This window comes from Triturus cristatus, chromosome 4_2 (genome assembly GCF_964204655.1).
Source record: "Triturus cristatus chromosome 4_2, aTriCri1.1, whole genome shotgun sequence".
Classification (NCBI taxonomy): domain Eukaryota; kingdom Metazoa; phylum Chordata; class Amphibia; order Caudata; family Salamandridae; genus Triturus; species Triturus cristatus.
The window spans coordinates 730,471,044-730,488,394 of record NC_140586.1 but is presented as its reverse complement, the minus strand read 5'-3'; the positions used below and the strand labels follow the sequence as shown (position 1 = coordinate 730,488,394).

The 17,351-nt window shown below is 47.4% G+C and overlaps 1 protein-coding gene across 2 annotated transcripts in view; it reads left to right on the top strand.

The window, feature by feature from the left end:
• PRPF38A (pre-mRNA processing factor 38A) overlaps positions 1–16,323 on the top strand; it is a 288,792-nt gene extending 272,469 nt beyond the window's left edge. For both annotated transcript variants that reach the window (XM_085602618.1, XM_085602616.1), the window contains one exon: positions 16,055–16,323. In XM_085602618.1, coding sequence (XP_085458744.1) covers positions 16,055–16,097 — 43 coding nt within the window. In that variant the 3' untranslated portion in view covers positions 16,098–16,323. The remainder of the gene's footprint in view (positions 1–16,054) is intronic.
• Positions 16,324–17,351: the final 1,028 nt, after the last annotated feature.

Genomic DNA, 17,351 nt, shown 5'->3' with positions numbered 1-17,351 from the left:
CCTCCTCCTCCTCTTGCCTCCTCCTGCCTCCTCTTGCCTCCTCCTGCCTCCTCCTGCCTCCTCCTGCCTCCTCCTGCCTCCTCCTGCCTCCTCCTGCCTCCTCCTGCCTCCTCTTGCCTCCTCCTGCCTCCTCTTGCCTCCTCCCGTGCTTCAGCTGCCTACATCTCCATCGCAGCCACCGCCTCCGCCCCCGAGGGTTCCTCACAGGCAGAAATCTCGCTCTCGCCCTCGCAGGCGATCACGGAGTAGGCGCAGATCGTCCACTCGCTCTGAACATGGACGACGGAGGTATCGGTCTCGTTCCAGAGGCTCTAGGGGCACGAACTCTTCTGGGACTGGACGGTTTTCGCCCTCTCTGTCGGAGACGCCTCCTACCCGCGTCTCGCCGGTGGATGACATTGCCACGTTCCAGGAGGTGCTGATGAGAGGGGCGGCGAAGTTGGGGATATCAGTCACTACCCCTATTCCCACTACTTCTGTGATCTTTGAAACTTTGCATAAGGCTCATCTGTCGCGCCCCCTCCTCCCGTTGGTTCCGGGGTTGGAGGAACCTGCAATGGAGGTGTTCTTGACGCCGGCCGTGGTGAAACCGGCGCCCTCGAGACTGCTAAAAAAAGTACAGGGCTCCTGACTCGGACCCGGCGTTCCTCAGAGTGGATCCTCCACCGGATTCTGTTATCGTGGCGGCGGCTCGTAAACAACACTCTACGACGCCTTCATCCACGGCTCCTCCGGATAAGGAGAGTCGCAAAATGGACTCCTTGGGGAGGAGGATGTGCTCCACGTCGGCCACTACGATGAAGGCCGCTAGCGCCTCCGCTCTGTTGGGGCGCTATGACAGGTCTCTTTGGGACTCCCTGCAACAGCTCGCTGCCTCCCTGCCTAGAGACAAGAGGGAGGACTTTCAGGAGGTGCTGAACGAGGGCATGATGGTCTCTAATCAGATCATCAGTGCGGCGGGGGATGTGTCGCTGCTGGCGGCCCATGGGTACTGCCACGGCATACACATGAGGAGGCATTCCTGGCTGCGGCTGACCCTGCTCAAGCCTGAAGCACAGCAGAAGATCGCCAATTTACCATTCTCTGGCACAACGCTGTTCGGGTCACATGCGGATGACGAGATGGCCCGCATGAAGGCTGAGGCGGAAACTCTGAAGGCGGTGGGGCTGGAGAGACCCAAGGAGCAGAGGAGGTCCTTCCGATCCTCGGGCAGGCGCTACGCCAAGCAGAGAGGTCAAGGGCGTCAGTCGGGCCACCAACAACAGCCCCAGCAACAGCAGCAGTTCCCGAGGCAGTCCTTTCAGAGGCGCCAGAGGGGCAGAGGACAGCATCAGTCCTCGTCGGGGAACAAAGGCCCGGCCGGGTCGAAGCCCTGAAAAGTTACTTCCCCCTCATCCGTTACCCGCTCCGGTGGGGGGAAGTATTCAACACTACCTGGCAGAGTGGAGGACAATAACACAGGACAAGTGGGTGCTGAATATTGTTTGCAATGGGTACTGTCTTCGTTTCACCAGCCCGCCTCCACAGATTCCACCAGTGCGCTCCTCCTACATGGTAAGGGAGCTCCAGCGGGAGGCAGACTTTCTGTTAAAAAAGAGGGCGATAGAAGCGGTTCCTTTGCAGCAAAAAGGAAGAGGTCTCTACTCACGGTTCTTTCTCGTAAGAAAAAAGGACAAGAACGAGTTCAGGCCTATTCTAGATCTGCGTCAAGCCAACATGTGGATCCGCAGAGAAGTTCCGTATGTTGTCCCTGCATCAGATTTACCCTCAGTTGCATCGAGGAGACTGGCTGTGCGCCATAGATCTGCAGGACGCTTACTTTCATGTGCCGATCGCACCAAAGCATCGCAAGGTCCTGAGGTTTCTGGTAGGCAACAACCATTACCAGTATTCAGTACTCCCGTTTGGCCTGAAGTCTGCACCACGGACGTTCTCCAAGTGCATGGCGGTGGTCGCGGCACACCTGCGGAAGACCAAGGTGTTTGTGTATCCTTACCTGGACGATTGGTTGATCAAAGCGTCCACTTACCAGGAAGCCCAGTGCCATTTCAACAGGACAGCTGCCTTGCTGCATCGCCTGGGCCTGCACATCAACATGTCGAAGTCAGTGCCGATCCCTGTGCAGTGTCTCCAGTACTTGGGGGGCCTCAGTCAATACCTTGACCGCAAGCGTGTGTCCTTCGGAGGAGAGACGCTTATCGATCCGTGGGAAGGCGCGGCATCTCATCTCAGCCTGCTGTCCTACGGTGAGGACGGTGTCTTCCTTACTGGGGTCTATGGCTTCTTTTATCTTTCTCACCCCCAATGCACGTCTGCATATGAGGCCCCTACAGGAATGTCTGGAGGATCAATGGGACCAGAGGCGGGGGCGTTGGGAGGACAAGATCCAGCTGTCTCAACACGCTCGGCAGTCTCTGAAATGGTGGTGTGCCCCAGAGAATGTCTGCAAGGGGACTCCTTTTCACAAGGATATTCCGGTCCAGACCATAGTGACCGATGCGTCTCTCCAGGGCTGGGGAGCGCATTCGGGCCCTCTTCAGATTCAGGGGATATGGTCGCAGATGGAGACGACTTACCATATCAACTTTTTGGAACTCAGAGTGGTACACTTGGCCTTGAAGGCGTTCCATCCCTCCTTCAGGAGGAACTCACTGCTGGTTCAGACGGACAATACTACGACCATGTATTACCTCAACAAGCAGGGGGGCTCACGTTCACGCACCCTGTCTCGGGAGGCACAGGCGATCTGGAACTGGCTGGTGGCCAGGAACCTGACGATCACGGCGACTCATCTGCCGGGGGTGCAGAATGCACAAGCAGACGCGCTCAGCAGGCTCGTTCAAGAGAACCACGAGTGGGTGCTAAACGACGACGTGCTAAGAGACGTCTTCGCAGAGTGGGGCACTCCGGATATAGATCTGTTCGCTACGGCAGAAAACAGCAAATGCCGCGACTTCGCGTCCAGGTACTACCAACCAGGGACGCTGGGGAATGCCCTATGGATCAGCTGGTCCAACAGCTTTCTCTACGCCTTTCCACCCATTCCCCTGATCCCGGCGGTGCTGATCAAGCTGTCGCAATCCAGAGCCAGAATGATCCTGATTGCTCCGGAGTGGCCGAGGCAATGGTGGTTCACCGACCTTCTTCACCGGTCTGTTCTGCCACACAGACGCCTGCCGTGTCGGCCGGACCTTCTCACGAAGTTCGGAGGACAGATGGTTCACCCCAATCTCTCGTCCTTGAGTTTGGCAGCATGGCTCCTGAGCTAGTACAGTATGGACACTTGAACCTACCTCAGGACTGTATGGAGATCTTGAAAGAGGCGAAGAGACCGTCTACGAGGACTTCTTACGCATATAAGTGGAAGAGATTCTGCTTATGGTGCAAGGCAAAGGACTTTGACCCTACATCCTGTAAAGAAGATGTTATTTTGCCTTATCTGCTGCAGTTAGCTCAATCTGGGCATAATTTTCAGTCTATTAAGGTTCATCTCGCAGCTCTGACTGTGTATAGGAAGGGCCCTTCTCAAACCTCATTTTTTCAACTCCCTGTGATTAAGGATTTTTTGGAGGGTTTGCGTAAGGTGTTTCCCCCTGTTAGAAGACCTTCTCCACCATGGGAATTGAATGTGGTTTTATCTAGATTGATGAGGGAGCCTTTTGAGCCTATCCATAAGGCTTCGTTGCAGCATTTGTCTTGGAAGGCTGCCTTCCTTCTGGCCATTACATCGGCCAGGAGGGTGAGTGAGATTCAGGCTCTGTGTTGTCAAGAGCCGTATACTGTTTTCCATGCTTCTAAAGTAGTGATGCGTACCCATCCTAAATTTTTGCCTAAGGTGATATCAGATTTCCATGTAAATCAGATGATAACTTTGCCTACGTTTTTTCAGCATCCTTCCTCTCCGGCGGAGAGGTCTCTGCATTCACTTGATGTACGTAGGGTGTTGAAATTCTACCTGGATAAGACAAAAGATATCCGCAGGTCGGATCAACTGTTTGTTAATTATGGTTCGGTAAGAACTGGTTTAGCTACCTCAAAGCAGTCCATTTCCAGATGGATTGTTTCCTGTATTCAGCTTTGTTACCAAAAAGCTAATAAAACATTGGGGGGTAAGCCTACGGCACATTCGACTAGAGGCAAGGCTGCTACTACCGCTTTGCTCAGGAATGTTCCCATTGCGGACATTTGTAAGGCTGCCACCTGGAAGTCAGTCCATACGTTTACAAAGCATTACTGCCTGGATTCTGATGCTAGGGCAGATGCGCAGGTTGGACAGGCTTCGCTGAGGAATTTGTTTGCACAGTGATTTGTTGGTGTTTGGTTCTTACTCCACTGCTGTTTGTTGGTTGGGATGGGCTTGCCATTCTATTCATAGATTATGACTATACACAGAGATCCCCTACTACAGAAGGAGTAGTTTCTTACCTGTAACTCCAGTTCTGTAGTAGGGGTATCTCTGTTATAGTCATAAGCGACCCTCCCTCCTCCCCGGTGGAGTAACCTGACAGTATCAGGCCTGTTGTTATACACCTTCAAAAAGAACTGAAAGTAACTTGTGTTGGCTGTGCATCCTGGGATACCGGGGGTCTCTGGAGAGTTTCTTAAAGGCACGGTATCCCTTTAGCAGACACATAATGACAGCCTATAGGGCTTGTCTGTCCACCCCTTCCTCTCTATTGTTTAAAGGGATTTTGGTGAAGGGAGTGTGTGATAATAAAGGAACATGTCAGATGTGAATAAAAATGACATTTCAACTTTATTTTGGCTTTTGTGTTCACTTCAGAGGAAGTGCTGGCCAGTGCAGCCTTGTTGTGATTAGGCTGTATTATTTTGTCTGTCTCTTAAGTGTCTTTGCAGGTTTGCAAATGCGGGACAGCTTAAGAGATATTTTTGATTGCTCCGGGGTCCCCGCACATGGGCGGGGATTATTCATAGATTATGACTATAACAGAGATACCCCTACTATAGAACTGGAGTTACAGGTAAGAAACTACTCCATCTTGATAATTGGCACCAGCACAAACTAATCCATGATGAGGAACATTATTTTTTATTAAAAGAGAATCCTACAATTCCGAATGTATATTTCCTACCAAGGATTCATAAAACAATCAATCCACCTGGGAGACCTATAGTGTCGTCTTGTGACTCACTGTACGAAAACATTTCATCCTATGCAGACCATTATCTAGCTCCAATTGTCCAAAACCTGAACTCATCCATTCAAGACACAGGGGACTTTCTACGCATACTATCAGATACAGAATGGAATCCATCATACATCATGGCCACAATTGAAGTAGTCTCTCTTTACACTTCTATAGATCACTCAATAGGACTACAGGCTTGTGCATATTTTCTTAAATAACGGAACATTAGCGAGTTGGAACACTCTGCAATGTTATTATCCATGATCGAAATCTGCTTGTCAAACAATATTTTCTTTTTTGATCACAAATTATATCACCGGTTGTGCCATGGGTATTTCCTTCTCCCCAAACTATGCTAATATCACTATGGGCTGGTGGGAGAAGGAAATTGCCTGGGGCCCTGAAAATCATAACGCCCTAGACAAGATTATACTATGGACACGTTACATAGATGATCTTTCTTATTTGGAACGGCAAAAAGAGGAATTTATGGAATACTTCACCTGTCTTAACAACAATGAAATTGGTTTATCTTTCACATGCTCAGTTAACAAGCATAAAATAGACTTTTTGGATATCGCAGTCTATATTAAGAATGCACAGATACAAACCACGCTTCACAGGAGAAAGACGGCAACGAACAGCATTTTACATGCGGAAAGTTTCCATCCCAAGCCATTCTTGAAAAGCATTCCATTCAGAGAATTTATTAGAATGCGCCGCAATTGTTCCAAAGACAATGAAGCCAAGAAAGAAATAGCAAAATGTACAGAAAGACTCAAAAGAAGGGGATACAGAGAAAAGGATCTCAATGCAAATCTAAAGAAAATTGAAAAACTAACATGTACAGAAATTCTAGTCAGAAAAACAACAAAGAACGAGTACTAAAAATATGAATTACATCAATCAGAACAAACAGCCCCAAGACTCATACTAACTTACAGTAAGGAAGCACACAAAATTCGACAGATCACTCAAAAATATTGGCCATTGCTTCTACAAGATCAAGATATTGCAAAAACAATTGGCAACCAGCCATCAATTACCTTCAGGAAAGCTCCATCGCTCAAGGACACAATAATCAAAAGCCATTTTCAAACAAAAACAAAGAACACAAACTGGCTTGAAAAACAACAAATTGGCTTTAAAAGATGCAACAGTTGCAAAGCCTGTAAAATAGGAGTAAACAAAAATGAAATAAGAGATCCTGAAGGCCGAACCATCAAAATTCAACAAAGAATAACGTGCACTACTCAATTTGTGGTGTACGCTATCCAGTGCAATTGTGGCCAAATGTACATAGGCAGCACAGTGTGCATGCTTAAAAAACGGATATTGGAGCACATCCATGCTGTAAAAAATCAAGACCCGTCGTATGCAACAGCCAAACATCTACAGTCATTCCAAAATGGGGACTGGCAAAACATGAATTTCTTTGGCATAGATACTGTCGAGATAAGTGAAAGAATGGGTGACCGAAGAAAGAAATTGAAGACAGCTTGAATCAAAATACATCATTGGGCTTTGGACTAAAATTCCGAAAGAATTTCGATGAGGAATACTATGTGCGTTTCTAAAAACTCATTGGAGCAATAATTTGCCAGCCGTTGCAGGAACAACTAGAATAACCCACAAGAAAATTGGTGCAATTGAGCGATGCAATCGTTATACTATGGGGCACTAAACCCAACACGCTATAAAACTCAGAACTTTTTACATAAAAAGGACATCAAGTGACAACTGAATAATTTTGCTACTCGGCTAAAAACTTTTTTTCACTTTTTTACCTAGAACTTTTTCACTTTATATAAAAATTGATTGTTACAAAACAAATGTTTAGTGAGGTTTACCCTAAAAATCAATGCTTGCGTAAATTGGGTCTGTCAGCAGGGATTCAGCATTGTTTTTAATCAAACTACAACTCCCAGAAGTTTATGGGAGGTAGATTTGCAGGAAATGACATAAATGCAGAGAAGATAGTAGTGCCCCCTACCGTGAGAAAGGACGGGTTGGCCGAAACGCGTCGGTTAGACAGACTGGCTCTGTATCAACAATAAAGATCACAGTGCAATATTCCAGAGTGCGGCATCTTTTGTGCTCCAAATTGAAATTGGCCACTGGTTCGGCCCAACGCCTGCATCCGCTGCTGCGCGCTCCGACTGGAACCACATTGAGGAAAATTAAATAGACGTTGGAAGCGACCGATTGAGAGAATGTCGTGTAATTGCAAGGCTCACTAGCTGGGGTTGAGCGCTGGAAGACGGTGCAGAGAGCCCCGGCTGTACAGCAGTCTCCCTAATCGTGAGTAAACTGCCCTCGGGCTAAATATTACGTGCACTATAATCTCTCTCTCTCTCTCTCTCGAAGCGACTTGTAAGGCGGATGAAAACGGAGACCGGCATTGCTGAAAACCCAACAGCAAAGTGCCGCTCTCAAACCGCTCAAAGGGGGAATATTGTCTAAGATATACAAACTTTATTAGAGCATAGAAACGCAAGTAGGATAACAGCACGCTGCGCTTAAACCTTACTGCAGTATCGCTTATGCTGTTCCGAGCAGAAGGCAGTATTAGACAACAAAGGGTAAACCACTATCGGCTTCATCAAAAAAACACAGAACCGCACGCCATTTCCTCATCGGAAGCCGTCTGAAACAACAACACAAGCCTGCATCCACTGCTGCGCGCTCCAACTGGAACCACATTGAGGAAAGAATATATATATATATATATATATGTGTATGTGTGTTTTTATAGTTAATGTTATGTCACCTATAATTGTAATTTAACCTAACTTAAATGTAAATAATTGATTTGAAAATTATTTAAAGTAATTAAATCAATACAGTAGTAATTTTAGAAAATTAGCTTCAAAATATGGGTTTATATTAATGTTTGAAGTTTATATAGGATAGCAAAGGGTCTTTAGTGTAAGGGATGGACAGTGCATACAGGTATTAAGACGTTTTTCTCCGGTTCTGAAAAGGGTAGCCCATGTGGGTAGTAAGTAGTTTTTAAGGTTCAGGAATGGGTAGTAAGAGGATCTTAGAGTTAAAGGAATTGTAGTTTAAAATAGTTGACTTTAATGCTATTTTAGTTTAGTGTAGAATAAATATTATAAATCAAATGTATTTTTTATCCAAAATAAATAATTGCTTTAATGTACGAGTTACTTACCTTCGGTAACGATGTATCTGGTAGAGACGATTCTAGCCGCAGATTCCTTCACGTAGAATTATCCCCAGGCGCGAGACTGGATTCGGAAACTTTTTTGCCACAGCATCCCTGCGCGCCGGGGCGACATCACGCGACTCTGCCCAGGCGTCGTCCGCGTACGTGACGTCAGCAAGGTCACATAAGACCCGCCCTGCGCGCCTACGTCAGTTTTCTTCTTAGAACTTTTCCGCACCACAACGTGGAACCACCAGATAAAAAACTGTGGAAGCAAGGGAACAGTGTGTGAAGAGCAGAAACGATGGAAAGAAACGGTGACTAACACCACCACCAGAGGAGTGCCAACACCACAGAACCCAAGGGCAGGGAAAGAAGAAAGAACAAGCGGAAACCTGCACAGTCACCCTGCCAGCACAGAGACAGCCTCCCATCCCTCTGCCCCGGTGGCAAAGAACATGCATAAAAGTCATGGTACATGCAGTAAACCCACCCACCCACCACCCTCCCCGCCCCCCCCCCCCCAAACCTGGAGTAGCCAGAGCAGCAGGGCACCGGAGCACCGGAACCCCATCCTCTCAAGAACCAAAGGAGGAATGAACCGCCCCTAGACGGAGCCACCCGTCAAGAACAAGGAAGGCACTCACAGGAGACACAGCCCCCCACCGGGAGGCTAGTACCGAAGACCAACCCAAGGGTCCTCGCAGAACAGGGGTGGAAGGGCGAGCCGTGAAGTAATCTGCGGCTAGAATCGTCTCTGCCAGATACATCGTTACCGAAAGGTAAGTACCTCGTACATCTGATAGACTACCAGCCGCAGATTCCTTCACGTATAATAGATACCCTAGCAATACCCCCTGGGAAGGAGGGTCTGCGAAAAGACTCCACCAGCCAATGCAGAACAGAGGGCCCCACAGGGGACCAGATCTGTGGACCAGGCAGAACCCTACCGACCCCAAGGGGATGTAGGAGGGAAAGAAGTCTGAAGAGGCCCATTCACTCACAGCAGAGGAACCAAGGGCAAGGACGGAGAGACCTAAGCATTCCACTCCCCCACAAGGCAACATAGCTTCTGCCCATGCCAAGACAGGAAAAATGGAAGAAGAAGCCTGGAGGACCCAAGGAAACGAGGGAAAGAAGGTGAACCCACTCCAGAGTGAGAGCAGCCTGCCAGCCAGAACAGCGCCGGCAGTCAAAGCCCCCAGAAGCAAGAACAGCCCGAGGCCCCAGGAAGGCCAAATAGGCGACGCCTGGCAAGGGAGAACACAGGATCATCCCAGACCTCGGGACAGGAGCAGGGAGAGGAGGCGATGCCCGGGCACACCATTACGAGTGGCCGCGCACACGGCCTCAGGAAGCAAAGCAACCTACCGAAACGCCATGGAGAACAGGACCCGAAGGCGACCGGAACCCTCTAGCAGAGTGCAATCTATATGACAGCTAACACTACCCCACATAGGGTACGGTAAGTCCCAAGGTATGGGAACCCTATTTGAAAGAACTTCCGCAGCAGAGGAAAAAACAAAAGAGCCACGGGGGGAAAAACACCCCCGCTGAAGGCTTGACAAGCAGCCCAAGCAAAGCAGAAGGCCCAATCTCAGGGCCAAGCCTACGCAACAACTCCACAATCAACACAAGGGCCGTCCAGCAGCCAACAATGCCAAAGTCGCAAGGAAGGACGTAAACGGCCAGAAAACTCACTCCACTGAACAACCGGCCTAATAAGGCCCAGAAGCAACCCAACTCAGAAGTCACTAAGGAGGGGACGGAGGAGGAGGAGGAGGACGAAGCCCTGCCAAGAGCCTCTGGATGGCGGAGTTGATTGGGGCATGGAACAACAGGCTGCCATCAAATGGGAGATCAATGAGCCTCTCCTGAATATTTTCGGGGAAGACGCCGTCCCGAAGCCAAGCATGGCGACGGAGAGCGACTGAGGATGCCATGGCCCGGCCCAACACCTCTGAGACGTCCAGAGCGGAGCGGAGAATTAATGCCGCAAGCTCCTGGCCATCCAATGCATGATGCCGCAAGTCCACCTGACCAGACTCCTGGGACGCTGCAGATCCCAGAGACTCAGCCAAGTCCCACAAACAGGAGGAGGAGGCCCTAGCCAGCACACACAAGGTGTTAAGGGCCCGCAGGGCTGCGCTAGGCGAACAAGTTGCGTCCCCAAGAGTCCAGCCAGCAGGCCTCTAGGGACGGCGGAGCCAACAGTGGCGGCAGGGAGGGAAAAGCAGTCCGCAAAAGGGGGCTGGTGGCTCAGGGGTGAAGGGAAAGACACGCCGTGTCACGCAGCGCCTGGAGGTGCCGGTGCAGAAGATGCTGAGGCACCGGGTCTCCTGAGGCAGGACGTCTCCAAGCCCCCAGCAAGGAAGAAAGGAGCGAACCTTCAAAGGCAAGTAAGATTTCCCTGCCACCAGAGCCCTGGTGGAGGACCTCCAATAGATGGTGTAGGAGAGTAGGATCTGCACTTATGTTGCCCCCACTTTTTTTCTGATGTTAACACTGGTTTCTGGCTATAGTCTGGCTGGGTCCATGCTAATCAGGGCCCCAGTCTCTCTGTTCTCTCTAAACAACTTGGAGTGCATATTAGATGCACTAGTGATTGGATACTGTGGTACCTTATGAGCCCCTAGTAGATGGTACCCTAAGTACCAAGGGCATCGGTACTTCACAGGCCTACCAGGGGCTGAAGTATGTATTATGCCACCCCTGGGAAGCAGAAATCTGACACCACAGGCCTGCTACTGCAGCCTGGGTGAGGTAGTGTTAGCACTCCTCACTGAGGTATAGGTTCCTATATCTCACCATACACACACATATAAACCTATCAGTCACCCCTAAGGCAGGCCCTATCAATCCTGAGGGCAGGGTGCTTGGGTTACAATGTGAGGAGGTGCCTCTGCATGAGCAGAACCCCTCTGCAGCTGGCAGAGTCTATTGTTTGTGGCTGTTTGTGGATGCGGTTAAACCATATACTCTTAAGTGCATTATAACCCAACGGTAAATGCTAACTTTGGAATGACTGCATCAAAACATGTCGTGTTTGGTGTCAAACAACTTGGAATCGTACCCCCACACCAGTAACTGGTGTGGGAGTATGATCTCACCCTTCTAGAGGGGACGACATGTACCCACTGTGGAAACACAGTAGAAATCTGAAAGAGCCCTGGCATCACAAAATGGATGCCACCAGCACAGACACTGGGCTGCCCTCCTGCCGCTGACTGAAACTCCCAGTGGAGGAGGCCCAACAATAGGCATCCTGTCACAGGGAGGTGTCACCACCTTCCAGACAGGATTTAGTGTATTGGGGCTGGATAGGTGCACTCCTAGAGTGCTTTGAAGTCCTGCACTGGGGAGCAGTAGGCTCCTCTGTGCATATGTCAGCTCAAACCAGTTCAGGGGCTACCTGTCCCTGCTCTGGCGCGAAACTGGACAAAGGGAAGTGGGTGTAACCACCCCCTACCCTGACCCTCCCAGAGGATTGGTCATAAAGCTAGTCCCTCCCTTTCTTGTAGTATAAGATAGGGAACCCTTGCCATTGCAAACTAGATAACCCTGGACGACGCTTTACAAGAAGAATCCTGGTCCTTCGACGTTCCACTACCTTTGGAAGACGGAAGAATCTCCCTTGGAGTCAAGGAGTGACTCCCCTGCTTGGCAGGCACCAAAAACACTAATCAATGGTCGCAAACTTTCCCGCTCCCGCCGGAGTCCGAAGTCCCTACAGCCCCGGAAGTGGATTTCCAGACTTCTCGACGGCCATTGTGAGTCCCCAGCAGAGCTGAGGCGAGTGGACCCCACGAGTGACAAGGAACAGCAATACCCGGGTACCGTGCACTATTGTCAAGTGCAACCCCTTTACGACGTTCTACGAACTTGTGCATTGGACCATTTATGGCCCAAGCCTCCAGCAGGTTGTGCACCGAAAAACAGAGGCCTACCCCGTCCGGAGTGACCGTGGGCTCCGGTAAAGCATTTCCTCACGAGGCGTCTTCGCGATCCCTTGCCCGTTGGCTTGTGGGTCCCCTGAAGAGACTCTGATCGAACCAAAGGGCTCCCCTGGTTGATCCAGGCCTGCCCTCACTTACCCTCGCTGGGTGAGTTCCTCAGACCTTGCTGGTCTGCACCATTGACTTTATTCACTTTCCACGAGACTTGCTTTTGCCAAGGCTTGTTGGCTCCAATCCAGTTGTCGACGCCTCAATAAGCTGCAGACGTCGTGGGACACCGAATCCAGCTGCTGGTCATCGTCGATGCCTCCTGGTCCTCGAGGGCGAAGAGTCAAAACACCCTTGATCACCTGAAATCACCTGACTTCCGTGGGCATCCATCTTCCTGGCCCCGGGTCACTGGCAAGTGACTGTGAACACTGTCCCTTCTGCTTTCAGGTCATCTTCATCTTGAATCCAGCCTTGGATTCCACCGGACACTTCTTCAGTCTTCGCAAGCAGCAAATCTTCTTTGGCTTCCATAGAAAACAGCGACGCGACCCGACACCAAAAGACACCTATGCACCCGGCTTCCCTGGGTGAGGTAACTCGTGCACTCCGGTGCCCTAGTGTGTGTTGGCCCTCGAATTACTTACCTTGTAAGTGGCTTGCTTGTAGACTTCCTCGAAATACCCTAAAACTTTAAAAATCCAACCGCGACTTGCTCCGTTGAAATCAACCGGGAACCCGCGGCTGTGTTCTCACACTGCACGCGTCTCCTGTGGGTCTTCTACTTACCTCCCTTGGGTGGATTAGTGAAGCACCAGCGATTCTACAGACCCTAGGCCTAGTCCCTCTGCAAGTCGACTTTCCTAAACCTCTTTTTTTTAGTGTATGGTCTGGTACGCCCCTAGGACCCCAGCCATATTTGTGATCAACTTATTGTGAAACGTTGATATTTGAATGTGTTCCTGACTTATAATCTCATGAAGAGATTAGTAGAGTGTGTCTAGAAATAAATACATATATATTTGATATATATACCTTTGTGGTGTCCTTTCATTTGGTAATTCAAGAGATTATAAGGTAAAACAAGCTGCTTTACATTCCTCTGAGTCTTAGCCTGAAGGCTGCTCTCCACAGCTACCAATAGGATAGCTTTCTTTAAAAGGTTGTCTTAAACCTATCTACCATAAGAGTCGAATTGGACTGGTGCAAGGTGGCCGCTATAACTAGTGACTAGCATATGCCAGGCCAACTTCTCACAGATGGTCTGACGTAAAGTGGGCCACCGGGTCACCCATGCACACAGCCGTGGACACCGCGTGAGCGAAGGGGTGGGTGGGTGGGTGGGTGGGGGGGGGGGGGGGGGGGGGTCTTGTCCAGGTTATTCTAGCTGCATTCAACCCCAATCAACTCTTTGGTTGATGTGGTGCAAATATTTTCTGTGTTACAAACAGTCCCTGAAAGGTTTCGGGCAGCAGTGGTTATTAAAACCTGTTTTCAGTCTTTAGAATATCACTATAAGGTGAAAAGTGTTAATTTCAACATTCTAATTCTGTTGCTAAGCACATGAAAAGTAACCACACAGAACCTGATTAATACAGCACTGAGGCACATGGCCCATAATGAGAATAATATAAACATTTCTAACATAGAAAGACATTAAATGTATCAACATAAAACCTACTTTTATGCACTAAACTATGAAAGTAGATTAACCTGTATCTAGAGTTTCTTCTGAGACAATGTACTGCATGCTTGTTTTAACGAAAAGTGCTGTGATTATCCGGAGGGCTGGAAGTGAGTGTTCTTTCGAAAGAAAACACACAGCATCTGGGCTTAACTCTTCTCCTCTCGGCGGGGTATCAGCATTCAGCGTGTGACTGGAAGCTGCGACAGCACATAGTTCTGGCAGGAGAAGTTTCAGGCAGTATCAGGTGCAATAATCTGGGGCAAAGACCTCTTTGATTTCAGGATGATTTCAGAGGGTTTTTTGTAGTAAATCGACCAATCTTTTCTTTCTTAAGAAATGTATTGACATAATCATATACATTAGATATATGTACTAACAAGGTAAAAATTCATCAATACAGACTACACTGTTTGGGTTACAGCTGTTTTTGACCTTTGAAAAGGCACCTGTCTCAGACTGCTGTCACAAAAGGAACTTTTATTTTTGTCACTACCAAGAGAATGACATTTTTTGTATGTCACTACTGCAGGGATATAACATCTTTACAGATCAAAAAGATGTGACATATTTACTTTCACTAGGCAGATGAAAACCACCATATTTTAGAATCTAGAAAGTAAAAGGTTGCCATTTTACAACTGGGCCTAACACAAACTTGAGTTCTAATTTAAATTAGACAAGCCATAGGATCTAGACATCAGATCCAGAATCCCAGTTCTCTGCTGGCAAGATGCCTTAAGACATACTCAGTAGTTAAATAAACTTGCATAAATAAACTCACAAATCAAACATCTCGGGACTGGTTCTAATTGAAAGCATGTGGCGCAGTTGCCAAGATTCTAAGCATGGGGCCCTCATAGGAATATCATCCCTTGGGGATGTTTAGGAACTAGATCATATTAGGTTGTTGGTGCTGGTTTTGAGTTTCAAAAGTCACAGCTTTATAGATATTTCCAATTGAGACATGCATTATCTGAATATAAAGAGGAGTTGAGAGATGTGCTGGAATATAACCCACTGGAGATGTAGTTGGTGATGAACCTATTGGGTCGAAAGGGCATATCAAGACATTTTAGAGCCTTAATATTGAATACCCTGGTCCCACTAGTGGTAACACATACAGCCTGGAGAGAGAGACGTGGGTGAGTTGGCAGATGATGAGTGGCAGGGAGCCAAGATGGCATCTAGAATACTTTCAAATTTGGAGATTATTCAGTTTCATTATTGTCCTAAAACCTATCTCGGCCCAGAAAGGATTTGGAAGATGGGCACAAGGAATAATTTGCTCTACATTAGATCTAAGGAATCTGTAGGGACCTTCTACCATGTTATATGGGAATGCCCCCCTACCCAGAGATATTGGCAGAATATATATGAATCTCTGTCTGGATGCTTGGGCTTATTGCCAAGACCCAATGCCGGGTGGCAATTTTTGAAGGTCATGGACGGCTAGATGAGTACGCTAAACAGAGAACATTGGCTGGGGTTGACATCATGATTGCAAAAACAGATAAGGACGTTGTTTACATAGCGAGAGTTGCCCCAAAATGAGAAACTGGTATAGGGGCATGGTTTACCTTGTTGCTTCAAAAAGAATAGCTGTGAAACCAAATATAAAGAATAGCTGTGAAACCAAATATCTGAAAAGATATGGTCACTGGCTAAACAGTCAGTGGCATAATGGATTGCATGTTCTGTGTAATATGTGATCACCATAAATTATCAGAAATGTAATGAGCTGTGGCTTTGAATTGAGACTTGTATTTACCTGCTGCAAGTTGATTGTTAAAAATGTAATAAAAAGCTGCAAAAAATAGTGATGGAAATCAAGGTTGTGAGGTTTATGCCAAACCTAGGAAATTAAAGGAAAAGGAGGTAATATTTTTTAAAGGTTTGAAACTCCCTGATCTAGTCGAAGGCTGATAATATTTAAGTACTTTCAGCAAAAGTGTTGATTTAATAATATTACACATGTAAATACACTAATATGTTATCTGCATCTATAGCCCCAATACATTTTTTTTACCTGAAATTTCATTTTAATAAGAGCTTTCGTCAAAGATAATGTTAAAGTGTCTAAATAGAATCTGCTTTGCTTTTTCAGATCAAAGAAAAGCCATAAGAAGAGTCGGAGAGGAAATGAATAACCAAGTACTATTGATCGTGGGGACCTGGTGTAAAATATCCAAACAGATTCTAGGATTTATTTATGATCAGGAGCTGAAAAGGAAGCTTGCTTTCTTGGCAAATAAGTGTAATATAATAATAACCATTATTTGTTTTCCTGTCCCTGTCTGGAAAAATATTGTTTTGTATTATTGCACACCTGAGGACAAAATCTGTTTTAATAAAAGCAAACCTTTTGGCAACAAAGTGTGATTTATATCTAAATTTAGTATATAAATGTTCACTTTTCTGACTTCAGGTGTAGATGAAAACCATCAGTGGGTTAAGGCCTGACTGATTTGAAATCTATGTAAACCATAAGTGTAAGAAAGTACCCCTTATGGCATGGTTACCCCCACCTTTTGCCTCACTGTGATGCATCTTTGAATGAGTGTGCATTGGGTTCCTGCTAATCAGGTTCCCAGTGTCTTTCCTAAAACTGTACCTTTGTTTCCACAATTGGCACACCTCTGGCTCACATATGAGTCACTTGTAAAATAACCAGGGATACCAAGGGCCTCGTGACCAGAGAGCTTCAGAATGTATTATGCCACCCTAAGAGACTCCTCATCAAACACAAGCATAGTGCCACTGCAGCCTGCGTGTTTTGGTGCAGATAAAAGTGAAGAGTCGACCCGGCACACATCCCTGTGAAAATAGTATAAGAGGGGCCTATTGACCAAAGGGACAGGGCTCCGTATTAGATTTTCAAATCTCCAAATATTCCCTTTGGCTACCGGTTTTTCCTTAACCACAAGTATTCACATATCATGCTCACTTCACATGTCGCTACTTGCACACAGATACATACATATGGCCCCACCAACAGGAGTATATATTGCAACGAAATCATAAATAATATATAACAAGCATTTACAATGCAATGGTCTCGGCATTGTTAAAGTTAGAGCTATTGGCATTGCTCATGACATTATTTTTGTTTTTGTTTTTAAAACATTTAAAGAAACTGCATTGTTATTTACAATGTCAATAGCTTAATCTCTCTGAAATGCGAGACCTATTGCATTTGTACCCACACACAGAGCCACCCACACAGAGCCACCCACACAAAGCCACCCACACACACAGAGCCACCTACACAGAGCTATTCACATAGAGCAACCCACGCACAAATAGAGCCACCCACATAGAGCCACCTACACACACAGTTACCCACACAGAGCCACCCACGCATAGAGCCACCTACAAAAAAAGCCACACACACAGAGGCACAC